The 13,146-nt window shown below is 55.9% G+C and overlaps 1 protein-coding gene across 5 annotated transcripts; it reads right to left on the bottom strand.

Annotated features, from left to right (window-relative positions):
* Positions 1 to 6,184: 6,184 nt before the first annotated feature.
* LOC128082710 (C-factor-like) lies at positions 6,185 to 12,330 on the bottom strand. Of its 5 annotated transcripts, XM_052687161.1 has the most exons (7): positions 11,963 to 12,040; positions 10,656 to 10,908; positions 8,530 to 8,581; positions 7,769 to 7,956; positions 7,395 to 7,553; positions 7,000 to 7,110; positions 6,185 to 6,458 (listed from the first exon to the last, which is right to left on the bottom strand). In XM_052687161.1, the coding sequence occupies exons 2-7, from the start codon at positions 10,668 to 10,670 to the stop codon at positions 6,345 to 6,347; spliced, it is 639 nt and encodes a 212-aa protein (XP_052543121.1). In that variant the 5' UTR covers positions 10,671 to 10,908; positions 11,963 to 12,040; the 3' UTR covers positions 6,185 to 6,344. The 5 variants fall into 5 exon arrangements, with proteins under 5 accessions (XP_052543121.1, XP_052543119.1, XP_052543122.1 ...); XM_052687159.1 differs by lacking the exon at positions 10,656 to 10,908 and having other exon boundaries at positions 11,963 to 12,330; XM_052687162.1 differs by lacking the exons at positions 10,656 to 10,908; positions 11,963 to 12,040 and adding an exon at positions 11,645 to 11,674.
* Positions 12,331 to 13,146: the final 816 nt, after the last annotated feature.

Below are 13,146 nucleotides of genomic sequence, written 5' to 3'. Positions count from 1 at the left end.
TCCTCCCTGTCCTAGATCACACTGAACTGACCCAGTTTTAAGTGGGTCTGATGGCTTTCTGGTCCCGGAGAGACACCCTGCTGCAAGGACAAGACGGCACAGAGCTCCAGCGATGCAAAAAACCCTAATTAGCTGATTGCCACACCTTGCAGCTAAGCAGAGCAGGGCAATATCAGTGACAAAGAAACTGCTGCACCAAGGACACCCTGCGAGGAGCCAGGTGTCCCAGTACTATGACTGGCCCTGTTGTCTGGAAGCAGTGGTGGAGCGAATGTGGCGGAGAGGAGAGCAGGTCCCTTGGGTAGCAGGGAGAAGGCAAACCAATGGGCAGACATGGAGAGAACTGGACAGAAGCATGGCAATCAATTAACCCAGGGAAAGCTGTGGCCTCCATCCTACTTGGATGGCCACCATGCCAGATGCTGTCATCAGATCACAGGTGTGACAGCATCCGCAATGGGTCATGTAGGGGCTGCATTCCACCCACACCTTGTGTGTCACCACCCTGCCCACCTCTGAAAGCTCTCACGTGGCAGCCAGGTGCTCAGTGGAGCGAAGCTACTTGGGAGAAGGCAGGAACTGTCTTCTGCTGACCTGCTCAGTGTGTTATCATGGACACTCGATGGTGGGATGGATGGATGGATGGATGGATGGATGGATGGATGGATGGATGGATGGATGGATGGTCAGTGAGTGTGTGGATGGCCAGTGGGATGGATGGATGGATGGATGGATGGATGGATGGATGGATGGATGGATGGATGGTCTGTGTGGGTGCAACCATCTGTCTCCATGTCCCTAGGTGGTGGAGCAGCAACTGGCCCAAGGCTGGCCAACAAACAGCACAGCTCACCCCAGTGCAGGAGATTCCCAAGTCCAACCCCACCATGCCCACTGATCACATCCCTTGGTGCCACATCTCCACGGTTCTTGGACAACTCCAGGGTGACTCCCTCACTTCCCTGGGCAGCTGTGCCACTGCCTCGCTGCTCTTCTGGAGAAGAAATTATTTCTGGTACCCAACCTGAGCCTCCTCTAGGGCAACTGAAAGCCATCACTCTCGCCCTATCGCTGTTCCTGGGAGCAGAGGCCAACCTCCCTCCCCACAGCCTCCTGTCATGGGCCGCAGAGCCATGAGCTCTCCGCTGAGCTCCTCTTCTCCAAACGGACCCACCCCATTCCCTCAGCTGCTCCCACAGCGCTGTGCTCAGACCCCTCACAGCTCCATTCCCTTCTCTGGACACCCTGGATGTCAGGTCTTGAGCCACGTCCTCTCCCCTCTCGGCAGAGGGCACGAGGCCAGGGCTTGGCTCCATGCCTCCCTCCGTGTACACCCTGCAGCGCTGCATGCTCGGCATTCCTGCTCTGTGCTGGAGCAGTGCAGCACGGAGCCTCTGGCCCCCAAAACCTCACGGCCACGATTTCACCCTCTGTGCCCTTCAGCACTGCTGCAGCTTTCCTGGGTCCCCCAGTTACAAAGCAGAGGAGAAGGACCAGGGAAGGAGTTAACAGAGGACGGAGGTTGACTCACAGCTGTAAGCTCTGCTGGAAACCTGGCCAGCTCAGCCAGACTGCAAGCTGGCACCCAGGGCACGGCTCTGCAGCAGAGCTGTCCTCCCCTCTCCCAGTCCTCTCCTCTGCCCCATGAGGATGGCAAGAAGCACCCCCAACCCTTGCCTGGATTAAGGGTATGGATGACACGCTGGAAATGCACCGGGTCTGTGTTGTCAACCCTGCGCCGTAGGAAGCATCTCACGCCCCAAAGTAATCACTCCAAAAGTATTTGTGATTCACAGGATTCCTGCAGCCCCTGCGGGCCTGTCCCACGCGGCAGGAAGGCTGAGGTCATGGCCGAGCTGCACGCGGCTCAGCGCGGAGTTGGCACCGATGGGTTCGACCCATGGCATCGAGCAGACCTCGGGCACGGCCAAGGTGGCCCCCAGGGATGGTCAAAGCTCCCCCCTTCAGCAAATATTCGCCGCCCTCCAGATGGAATAACAACAAAAGCTCAGGGACGTGGGTCAAGGAAATGAGAAGGGGTGAGCGGGGCAATAGGAAGCGGCTGTAACCATCTCCTGTCCCTGCTGGACTGGCGCTCCACCCACAGCAAGGCACATAAAAATGCTGTTTTGCATGGTTTTGATGTGCATGAGAGCATGCCGTGGAACAAGGAGGTTTCTTAGGGACCCCAGCATGCAGTGGGGACAGACATCGGGTGGGGTGATGGTGGGGAGGACACCGGCTCCTTCTGCTGGGGTCAAGGCAGAGCGGGCCACCTCACCTTGGCACACCAAGGTGGAATGGCTCCTGCATGTGCGAGACATCCCCTACCTTGGTGGCTTTGCTTCCCCAGTGCCATGAGCAGGGGGACAGCATGACTTGTGGCTTGGGGACCCAGCATGTCAATGGAGTTGCACGGGGTCCCTGCCCTGCACCCGGCCTGGGGACACAGAAGGTGCAGGAGCTCTCCAGGAAGCCCCCCCAGCTCCGCTTCCTTCCCCTCCACCCACACACATGTCACCACTGAGTGCTGAGAGTGGAGCTGTGGGCACTGCTCAGTCCTGCCAGGTCCCAGCAAAGGACACCTCTGGGTTTGGCAGCTGTGGAGACAGAGGTTGGAGCCTGCAGGCATGTTCTGCCCTCCCAATGCCCCCAGCTTTTGCTCTAGTATCTTCACCCTATGTATCCCCCTCCTGTTTGGAAGAAGCCTTTGTCCCCTCGCTCTCCACCTCCCCAAGCAGGAGGAGAAGACTCCAAGCACCTTCTTGGGTCCCCCCATCTGAGCCCTCCTCACCGTGCCTGGGGCTGGGACACAACACCAGCCAGCACGTCAGAGCCGCTGGGAACGAGCGATGTTCCTGCATGGCATGCGGCCCCGACAGCGCTGGCTCTGCTTTAAAGAGTAACTTTATCCTGTAATAACAAACAAGAGGAGCCAAGCTCCTCCCCAGCACCGCTTCCTTGGCTCCAAGGAGGAGGACAGCAAAGAGAAAGCCAATCTGAGCTGCCAAAGTGTGCTGCTGGTGGGGCCAAGGATGCGGCAGGGGATGCTCAGCGGGAATGACCCCTCCAGCATGGCCCCTCCTGCTGCAGGGCTGAGCACAGCATGCCCCAGCTCTGGGTGACTGGACCTCTTCCACCATCTCCGTGGCTCCCAGAGCATGGATGGGAGACCTCCAGTTGGAAGATCTAACCTGCCACATGTCCAAGCCCAAGCGTGTTCCCCATAAAGCCAATGGGACCTGCCCAAGTTTCTCCTGCAGGCACCAAAGGGTCCCACCCTGCCCAGCACCCCGGGGAGACAGGGGAGTCCCCATCCCTGGAGATGTCTGAGGACCATGAAGATGTGGCACTGAGGGATGTGGTCAGTGGGCACGGTGGGGTGGGTTGAGAGGAAGCACCGGGCAGGATCAGTCCAGCTTATGGTGAGCAGAGACAGCAAGGAGGGAACCGTGGAACCTCCAAAACACAACAACCCCAGCATCCTCTGTCACTATGGGAAAGGGCCAGGAAGGAGCCCTTGGGACACAAAATGGCTGGGGAAGATGCTGGTCTCCAGGAGGACAAAGGCAGCACTGAGCTGCCAGCACACAGCAGCCATGGAGCCACTTGCCCAGGCTGCCAGGGCAGGGAGCAGCAGGGCAGGCAGCAGTGGGGCTTGGGGAGCTAACAATAACACAAAGGAGGGGATGCTGGTGGGGCTGGGGGGCCAGATAGCAAACAGTCGCCCCAACCCCACGGCTGCGGTGCGCAGGAGGAAGCCTTGGTGCATTATCTGCTGGCCCCAGCGCTGCCTGGGCCAGGGTGTGCTTCCTGCCCGGCCGTGTTTCTCCCACAGCCAGCACCCTCCTCTGCAGCAGATCCCCTGGTGACAGGGCTGACAGCAGTCACTGGCACCGCAGTGTCATGGATGTGACCACCCTGTTGCCCCAGCTCTCTGTCCCGTGGGTAATGTGGGAGATGAAGGAGATGCAGACTCACTCAGGTCCCGGCTGAGGTCCCCGCACTTCTTGCTTATTCTGCTCCAGCGATGCTCTGGAGCTCCAACACCAGCCGTGCTGCCGGTCTGTGTCCTCACCAGCTGGTTTCTGACCTGCCTCCTGCTGCTGCTCCACCTCCCAGCGCTGAGGCCAGCAGGTCAAACAGTGGAGCAGCCCCACACCATCCCCACTCTCTTCTTTCGCTCCTCTCCTCCTGGAGCAGCGTTGCCATCCATGGGGCTCTTGGCCCACCTGGTGCAGAACCTGCCCCTAGGTCCCCATCCCACCGGGACTCCCTGTGTCCTTCTCACCCTGTCCTGACACCTGGAGGTGTCCCACTGCAGCTCCTAGTGCAACATGCCTTTGTCAGACCAGGTAGGAGACCCTGAGAAGTGACTTGAAGTTGCCTTGGAGGGCAAACTCCTTAATTTCTCTGGGGCCACATCATCTTGCAGATGTGCATCTTGCAAGATGGGCAATGCTCAGCCCAGTCAAGTTTGCACCTGTCCTGTGGCTAAAGATATAAAACTGGGAGATCCCATTTAAGCTGCTGAATGCAGTTGGATCCTAAATCCTCCATGCTCCATGTTCCAGCTTGCTGCACTCTCACAGAGCCAGGTGGGGTCGGCATCCCCTGCTGAGCCCTGGGCAAAGTGCTCTCCCTGCTGCCTACCCATCTCCCACAGCCTCTATGGCAGTGTCCCAACGGACAGCAGCAGCAGGAAAGGACAGGCATGGAAGGAGGAGAATGCTGGAAGAACGAAGAAATCAAAGAGAGCCAGCAATCTGTTCCCTGGTGAGCAGAGAGGCAGTGGGAGCGACCCGGCTCTGACACGGCGAGCAGGGGGAACGCAGGGCTCTGACACTGCCCAGAGCTGGGAGATAAGGCTGACACAAAGGGCAAAGCCAGCGAAAGGGAGTGAGCAAGGCAGGAAACATCGGGCTGGAGAGGAAGTGTGGAGATAATCAGCTGCATGAGCACAAACACCCGGAACCTGTGCAAAGGAAGAGCCCACACCGCTTAGCAAAAGCGCTGGAGCGGGGAGACCTCACCCCTCATCCAGCCTTCCTGAGAGTACGGTACAGATGGACCCCATCTCCACCCAGCAATACTCCCAGCACCCCTCAGCTTTGTAGGGGCAGCTTGATTCTCTTCTCAGCCTGCCTGGGAACCCCAGGATGGAGGGATAAGCTCACAAGCTCTGGCAGCTCTCCCATCCACGGTCATGGAAAGCTGGCCCAGGCTGGGACACAGCTGCAGGTGCTCCCTGCTGTCCCTTTTCCTGTCCTCTCCAAAGTCCAGGCTGCTAAATGTCACTGGCTTGGGGGCACACAGAGCTGAAAATACTCACTGCTGGGACTCAGTGGGCTGCGGGGCAGAGCAGGCTGGGGCCAGGGCTTGCTGGAGATCTCTAAGGCACGGCAGGGCCAAGCCATGGTCCCAGCAAGGCCATCTGTCCCAGTGCTCAGACAGATTGCAGAAGGGAGCCTGAGCAAGGGAGATTGGTTGGGAAGTGAGGGGCTCAGGGGAAAGCTGTGGGATTTCATCTCCTACAAGATGGGTTGCTCTGATCTCCTGATCTTGAAGGAGCATCTGGCTGCTTTTCCCCATAGTCCCCCAAGAGGAAGATCCATTCAGAAGGGGAAAGTACGGGTGGAAAACTTTTTAAAACTGGGAAAAACCACCTCTGGGGCTGCTACCACCTCCAGAACAAAATCACGCAGTCCAGAGCTGCTCAACCCAATTAAGAAGCCCTGCCTGCTGCAGAAGCCCAGTTATTGCTGTTCTCAGCCTCTCCATGCAGAAGTGCCGTTCCCATGCTGTGCTCCCTTTAGGATTGGATTTCCCATACCCAAAGGTATTGTGCCCACTTACAGCTCAAAATTGGGAATGGCCAGCTGCCTGGGATCACCACATGGGCTGTGGCACTGCCGGACATCTCAGCCCCAAGGCTGCTCACGCAGACACTGCATCCAGCACAAAGTCCACCAAGAGATTTGTAGCAGAGAGACTCCGCTGGAGCCAGGCGTTGGGCAGAAGAATGGCAGAGAGCAGGCACACTGAGCAGGGCTTTGGGCTGCTGAGTCACCCAGTGGGACGAGCCCTCTGTTCAGACACACTGCTCGAACGGCGGGTTATTTTGTACAGAGAGCAGCTTTGGGCCAGGGCAGGAACAGTCTCACTGAGAGCACAGGGAAAAGCATTACTTGACCATTGCGTTTATTAGCCATTCAGATGCAGGGATCACAGCCTGCCCTGCACAGCCAGTGGCAGAGTCCTGGGTAGGTTACTTGCATGCCACGCCGTGATGATCATCCTGGGGACTCAGGGTACCCCTGGCACTGCGTGGTCCCTCAAAGGGCTCACCATGGAATTGCTTTGCCTTCCCAGTTGAGCAGCATCCCGCTGTGCTTCTCAGAGAGGATGGGCAGCACTGACAGCAGCCCCCGCACACTCGTGTCCACCGTCAGGTCAGCCTGCAAAGGGCATCGGTGAGGAGCAGGGCTGAGACCCACCGGCACACATCCCGGCTCACACCCATCCCAGCAAAGCACCCTGCCCCCATGCTGGGGAGAGCCACAGGAGACGGGATGGATCGCTCATGTGGGAGAACATTTGGGTATCTGCGTGGTTTGGATGGAGGTGGCTGGGGCTTAGAAGCCAGCTGCAGGTTTGGGAGCAGCTCCAGGAACCAGGCACACAGAGCTGAGCCACATAGAAAGTCCTGCTGCAAGTGGGATGCTACGTGCAGGTTTATCCATGCCCCGTGGTTACAGGGACCCCACTCCCTCCCCCAAAACAGGGATCCTGCAGTGTGAACAACCCCTTACAGGATGAGTCCTACAAGATGGAGGTCTCATCACTGCACATGTATGGGACGGCCCAAAGCCTTGTCCCCCTGAACCAGCCTCCTCCAGCCTCGGATGAAGGCTCTGGCACAGGACATGTACCGATGCCACTTCCCAAGTGCACCATGCAGAGAGGCCCACGTCCTGCAGAAGCTCAGCCTGCACCCACCTCCTGGGTGCCCATGTCAGTTTTCACCCAGCCGGGGTGAAGTGCCACGCACAGGATCCCAGCCTCACCATAAGTCAGAGCCTGGCACATGGTGAGCATGTTGAGGGCAGCCTGGGGGAGGAAGAAAGCATTAGAATGTGCCGTGCACCAACCTCCAACCCCATCTGTGCCTCAAGGTGAGGGAGAAAAAACAACGCCAGATTTTCAGGAGATGGTGAACGGTGCAAGTGTCCCCTAGGTGGGCAGGGAACGGGCACGCAGGTGCCCAGAGAACTTACATAGTGATCAACACATTTATGTTACTCCATCTCATAAGCTCAGCTGCTGCCCTAAGAGCAGGCCTGGCAAGGGCCAGCTCTGACTCCCAGCCAGCTCCTGAGCCCCCATCTCCTTACCTTGCTGCAGCGGTAGGAGATGACCGGCTTGAAGTAGGACTCAGGAGTTCCCTTGATGGACCCCAAGAAGGAGGAGATGTTGATGATGGCTGCCTTGTTGCAACTCAGTCTTTTTTCCTTGCCGTCCTGGGCAGCCTTCTTCAAGAGGGGCAGGAACGCCTGGGGACGAGCAGCCTGGTGGGTGCCCATGCCCCAAGCTGGCCCAGCTGCTGCTGCCCAGCGAGGGCAGGAAGCCAAGAGAGAGGGTGTGAGCACCAGCTGGCACCATCCTCTCCTTCCCACAGCCTCAGGAAACTTCAGAAAGCCTTACGGGACCTTCATAGTGACCGGAGAGGCGCACGGCTGCAGCCAAAAGGAACAGAAGGCAGAGTTACCTGGGCCATCAGCAGCGGTCCCACTGCATTGGTCTTGTATGCCCGTATCATATCTTCAGAGTCCACTGTCTCCAGTGACACCGGGGTAAAGATGCCAGCATTGTTTATCAGCAGGTTCAGCCCTGCGCCGTTCAGCTTCCCCTCCACAATCTTTGCCGCGTTGACAATCGCTGAGGGATCTGCAACATCTGCAAGAGGCACAGAATGGGCTTCGGTGCCATTTCCCCCAGCGCAGAAGGGTGCTTAGATTTGTTCCTGAACGCTGAACACCCTCGTAATCCCTGGGGCTGGAGTCCACCCGAGGGGCTTGGGGGGAAGGTACGGGTTGAGCTCCCGAGAGCAGTCGGGCGTCTCAAACTGCGCCGTCTGTTCCCCCTGTAGGCACCAGAGGGTGCTGCGCAACCGGCCCACAGCACCCAGGCACCAAAATCTCTGCAATGCGCGGGGATCCCTGCAGACAACCTCACGGTGGGAAAGTGCTGCTGCAGCGTTCCTGGGGGGGGGCGGTCCCCAGAGACAGCCCATGGTTGGTCTCCAGAAGCTGCCCGTCCTGTGGCCACAGGGAGCGGGATGCTGCGGCTGTGAGAGGTGTGGGATGAGGCAGGGATTGGAGGAATTGGGCTTCGGGTGGTAGCAGCACTTGAAGGCAGATGCTGGGATGTGGAGTCAAACGCAGAGCCTGCGGCCAGGGTCGGGAGGAGAAATGGGGCCAGCGTGGTAGGTGGCACGAAGGTATCAGCCGACAGCCAGGGCACACCTACCCAGCTTCACCAGCATCAGGTTTGGGTGTTTAGATGCCAGATCTCTCAGATCCTGCGAAAAGAAACACAGAAACAGTTAGCAGGAGGTGGCTGTGATGCCAAGAGCAATGCCAGGGTGCCCACGGTCACCCATTCTGAAGGCTGGGGAAGACTTATCTGGATGCAAACAGCACAGTCACAGGTTCTGGATGCTCCAGGCGCTACATCTCACCTGCCCAGCCGAAATGGATCCCTCTGCTCAGAGCTTTCCTTACCTCTAGCAAGTTGTAGACAACAAGACCGCATTCAGTGTGCCCAAATTGATTACAAGCTCTCACGAAGAGGCCCACAGAGAATGCTACAGGGAAGAAACTGCTCCCAGTACCCAACCCGAACCTCCTCTGGTGCAATTTAAGGCCATTACCACCAACACCTCCCGCCACCGTGGCGCAGGGTAAACACTGACCCTGGCTGTCACCATCAGGCTGCGTGTCCCGTGTCCCCACGTCACCCCTGCGCACAGGCAACGCTGGCAGACGCTCCTCCCCCCGCCTGCTGCCCAGCTGCCTCTCAACCCCAACATCCAAAGGGCGATGAGGAGCGACAGCACTGAGCTGCTCCCTCCCCTATGTCTGCTCCACAGCCGAACGAGGGTGGTACAACGGCTGCATTCGAACACCAGTGGCCCCCAGCCCTGCCCGCAGCACTGCTCGGCAGCCCCGCGCCATCCCGCAGCCCGCCCGCCCCGTCCCCCACCCGCACGCTGACCTTCCCCCGCGGTCCCTCTGGGTCCCGGCAGGTCGCAAAGATGTGGGTGGGTGGGTGAGGACCCCCGAGCAGCTGCCTGACCAACTCCAGCCCGATGCCGCGGTTGGAGCCGGTGAGCAGCACACACTGGGCTCGCAGAGCCGCCATGCCCCCCGCCTGCCCGCTGCCAGGGGACGGCCCAGCCTGGCACCTCCCTCCTAGGGCCCAACGCAACGCTTTGGCCCAGCGTGCACGGTGCGCGTCGTTGCGGTGCTGGTTTATGTTCCTTTTTTACACAAACACGGAACTAAAACACCGCCGGCGCAAGTAAATAGAGCAGCAGATCGATCGCGAGTAGTAAAAAGGGCCCTGAGAAAAGCGTCACCCCGAGCAGCTCTCGTTGGGTGCTCTCCAGGCTGTGTGTTGCTTGCTCCGTTCTGGGCTTTGGAACAGGAATTCTGTTAGCTAAATGTTGTGAGCGTTGCGTGAGATTGCAAGGGGAAAGGAAATGGGGAAAGGAAAAAAGAGAAAAGGAAGAATAAAGGAAGAAAAGAGAAGAAAGGAGAAAGGAAAAAGAGGAAGAAAGAAATGAAGAAGGAAGAAAGAGGGAAAGAAAGAGAAAGAGGAGAGGAGGGAAGGGAAGGGAAGGGAAGGGAAGGGAAGGGAAGGGAAGGGAAGGGAAGGGAAGGGAAGGGAAGGGAAGGGAAGGGAAGGGAAGGGAAGGGAAGGGAAGGGAAGGGAAGGGGAAAGGGGAAAGGGGAAAGGGGAAAGGGAAGGGAAGGGGAAAGGGGAAAGAAAAGAGGAAAGAGGAAAGGAAAGGGGAAAGAGGAAAGGAAAGAGGAAAGGAAAGGGGAAAGGGAAAGGGAAAAGGAAAGGGAAAGGGAAAGGGAAAGGGAAAGGGAAAGGGAAAGGGAAAGGGAAAGGGAAAGGGAAAGGGAAAGGGAAAGGGAAAGGGAAAAGAAAGGAAAGGCTTTGTTAATGTCCTGCAGCCTGTTAAAACATTGTTCTATTATCAAACTTTGTGGTGCTTGAGTGTAGAAATAGGAGTACATTTTCAAATGCTGTGCTTTTATCTGTAACTTTTACCCTTTATGAGATCAGTGTTGTGAGTGTGCATGTGGTGATAGCAGGTATGATTACAGCTCCTGGCACGTTCAAGGTTTTGTGGGAAGGCTTGCAAAGTAATCAGAGATGATTGCTGCAAATAAAGCAATGGGAGTCATATCAGGAGCTTTGGAGCCCACAAACTTTCTGATTTGAAATGGCAGAGAGCACGGAGTAGCAGTTACATCATCTGCACCATCATTATGTTATATTGTTACTGTACTGATGTGAAAGCACATCTCTCGGGCTGCCTTTCCCCTTCCCCAGACCTCCCAATGTCCAAGCAAGAATTTTACCTTGTGTCTTTCCATGGGCCTCCCTGCATGGAGGAGTCTTGCAGATCCATCACAGTGTGTTGTAGTGTTGTCATGTTGGCATGGAACAGGCTTCCCAGGGTAGTGGTCAGGGCCTCGAGCTGCCAGAGCTCAGGGAGTGCTGGGACACTGCTCTTGGATATGTGTTTTAATTCTTAGGCTGCCTTGTGTGGAGTCAGGATGCTGGATTTCATTATCCTTGTGAGTTCCTTGTAACTCAGGTTGTGCTATCATTCTGTGCTCAAAGAGAGAAATAAAGAAAAAAAGCAGGGAAGGGGAAGGGGAAGGGGAAGGGGAAGGGGAAGGGGAAGGGGAAGGCGAGAGGAGAGGAGAGGAGAGGAGAGGAGAGGAGAGGAGAGGAGAGGAGAGGAGAGGAGAGGAGAGGAGAGGAGAGGAGAGGAGAGGAGAGGAGAGGAGAGGAGAGGAGAGGAGAGGAGAGGAGAGGAGAGGAGAGGAGAGGAGAGGAGAGGAGAGGAGAGGAGAGGAGAGGAGAGGAGAGGAGAGGAGAGGAGAGGAGAGGAGAGGAGAGGAGGAAAAGCCTTGGTAATTTTCTGAGGCCTGGTAAAGCATGATTGTTCTATTATCAAATTTTGGGGTGCTTGAGTGTAGAAATAGGAGTACATTTTCAAATGCTGTGCTTTTATCTGTAACTTTTACCCTTTATGAGATCAGTGTTGTGAGTGTGCATGTGGTGATAGCAGGTATGATTACAGCTCCTGGCACGTTCAAGGTTTTGTGGGAAGGCTTGCAAAGTAATCAGAGATGATTGCTGCAAATAAAGCAATGGGAGTCGTATCAGGAGCTTTGGAGCCCACAAACTTTCTGATTTGAAATGGCAGAGAGCACGGAGTAGCAGTTACATCATCTGCACCATCATTATGTTATATTGTTACTGTACTGATGTGAAAGCACATCTCTCGGGCTGCCTTTCCCCTTCCCCAGACCTCCCAATGTCCAAGCAAGAATTTTACCTTGTGTCTTTCCATGGGCCTCCCTGCATGGAGGAGTCTTGCAGATCTACCACAAAGTGTTCCAATGTTGTCAGCTAATTAAACATGAATTCCTTCCAGCTAAGGATGTCCTGTGATTCTATGTCCTCAGGTCTGTCTTGGGTACACAACCACATCTTCCATGTTGTATTCCAGGAGCCCAAGCACTTCTCTTCTCCCTGCCATCTACTCAAGCTTCAACCAGAAGGTGGTTGTGCCTCTTTGCTATACTAAAATTCAGCAGCACTGAAAGAAGTCTGCCTCCTCTGTGCTCCTTCCCATAGAAGCCAAAAGAGTTACCTGATGCTGCTCCCCCTCCATTTCCTCATTCTTGCTTGGGTGCAAGCGCTCTCTGCTTTTTGGACCTTGCTTGGCCTTGTGGTCAGCTCCCATCAGCATCCAGCGTGTCTCCATCGAAACTTCCGTGTCTGCTTTTTGCAATCAGACAGTTTGAGGCCTTCAGAAATGCTTTGCTTACAAGAAGCTCTTGGCTCAGGAAGTCTGGTCTGAACCAGAAAATCCACCGTGAGGTTCAGAAAGAGGCATCTCCTTAGTCTCTCTCTGGATCCCTGCACAGACCCTTCGCACAGTGGAGTCAGTAGCACTTTTCAGCCAAACAAGGAAATGAGTCACAGAAGGCTGACAGGACTTGCCCAGCTTCAGCATTCAGGCAGTGGCAGGAGTAAGCCCCAAGCCACCCGTGATAAGCTGTTCATTCATCGCTGCCCTTTTGTTCTTTAGTAAATGATTAACAGGTGAAGACATGAGCCTGGTTAGCCTTGAAGACATTGTAAAGTCATGAATCTTGATAAAAGGCAGCACTTTTACTGCTGCTTACACGGTGGATTAAACACGGTAAATATAACTGTGCAATGCCCGTTTCTCAGCCTAACAAACAACTTTGTAATTGCCCTTTGTGCAAACAACTGCATGGGTGTGAACAGAATCGAGCTTTCAGCCACTGATAGCATGGAAGGTGAGGTCATGTCCTGAATCCATGCAGCATGATTAGGCAGAAATTGCCCGCGTGAGACTTGGGGAGGGCAACGCTTTTGACAAGGCTCCATGGCCAGCACAGCAAGGAGGGTCGTTGTCTTCTACAAATGGCATGTATCAGCTGATAGAGTGGTGGTCTGTGGCTGTGAAAAGATAGTGAAAATACAGAGAAAAGGCCAAGGAAAAGAACTATGGGGGCTAGAAAGCCAGTCCTGCACTTTGGGAGGTGTGCTGAGGCAGAGAGAATGAACAGCACTCAATGAGAGACCAGCCTCAGACAGAACTCATGGGGAGAGAAGCTGGAAGGCTCAGAGGTTCAAAGCGCTGCTGAGACAGAGCAATGTTGCACCAAGAAGCTGAAAGTATGGCCTTGGTGGGCTAGCACAGCAGGAACAGATCATAGCACGATGGTGCAGAAAGTTGTGTGGGGCCACAAGGAGGATGTGTCATGAAATAAAAGCAACAGACAGCAGAAAGGAAAGGGGAAA

The sequence above is a fragment of the Tympanuchus pallidicinctus genome, unplaced genomic scaffold (assembly GCF_026119805.1).
Source record: "Tympanuchus pallidicinctus isolate F22 unplaced genomic scaffold, pur_lepc_1.0 scaffold22, whole genome shotgun sequence".
NCBI lineage: Eukaryota > Metazoa > Chordata > Aves > Galliformes > Phasianidae > Tympanuchus > Tympanuchus pallidicinctus.
Note: the sequence above shows the minus strand (reverse complement) of the source record. Positions and strands in the feature narration are given on the sequence as shown.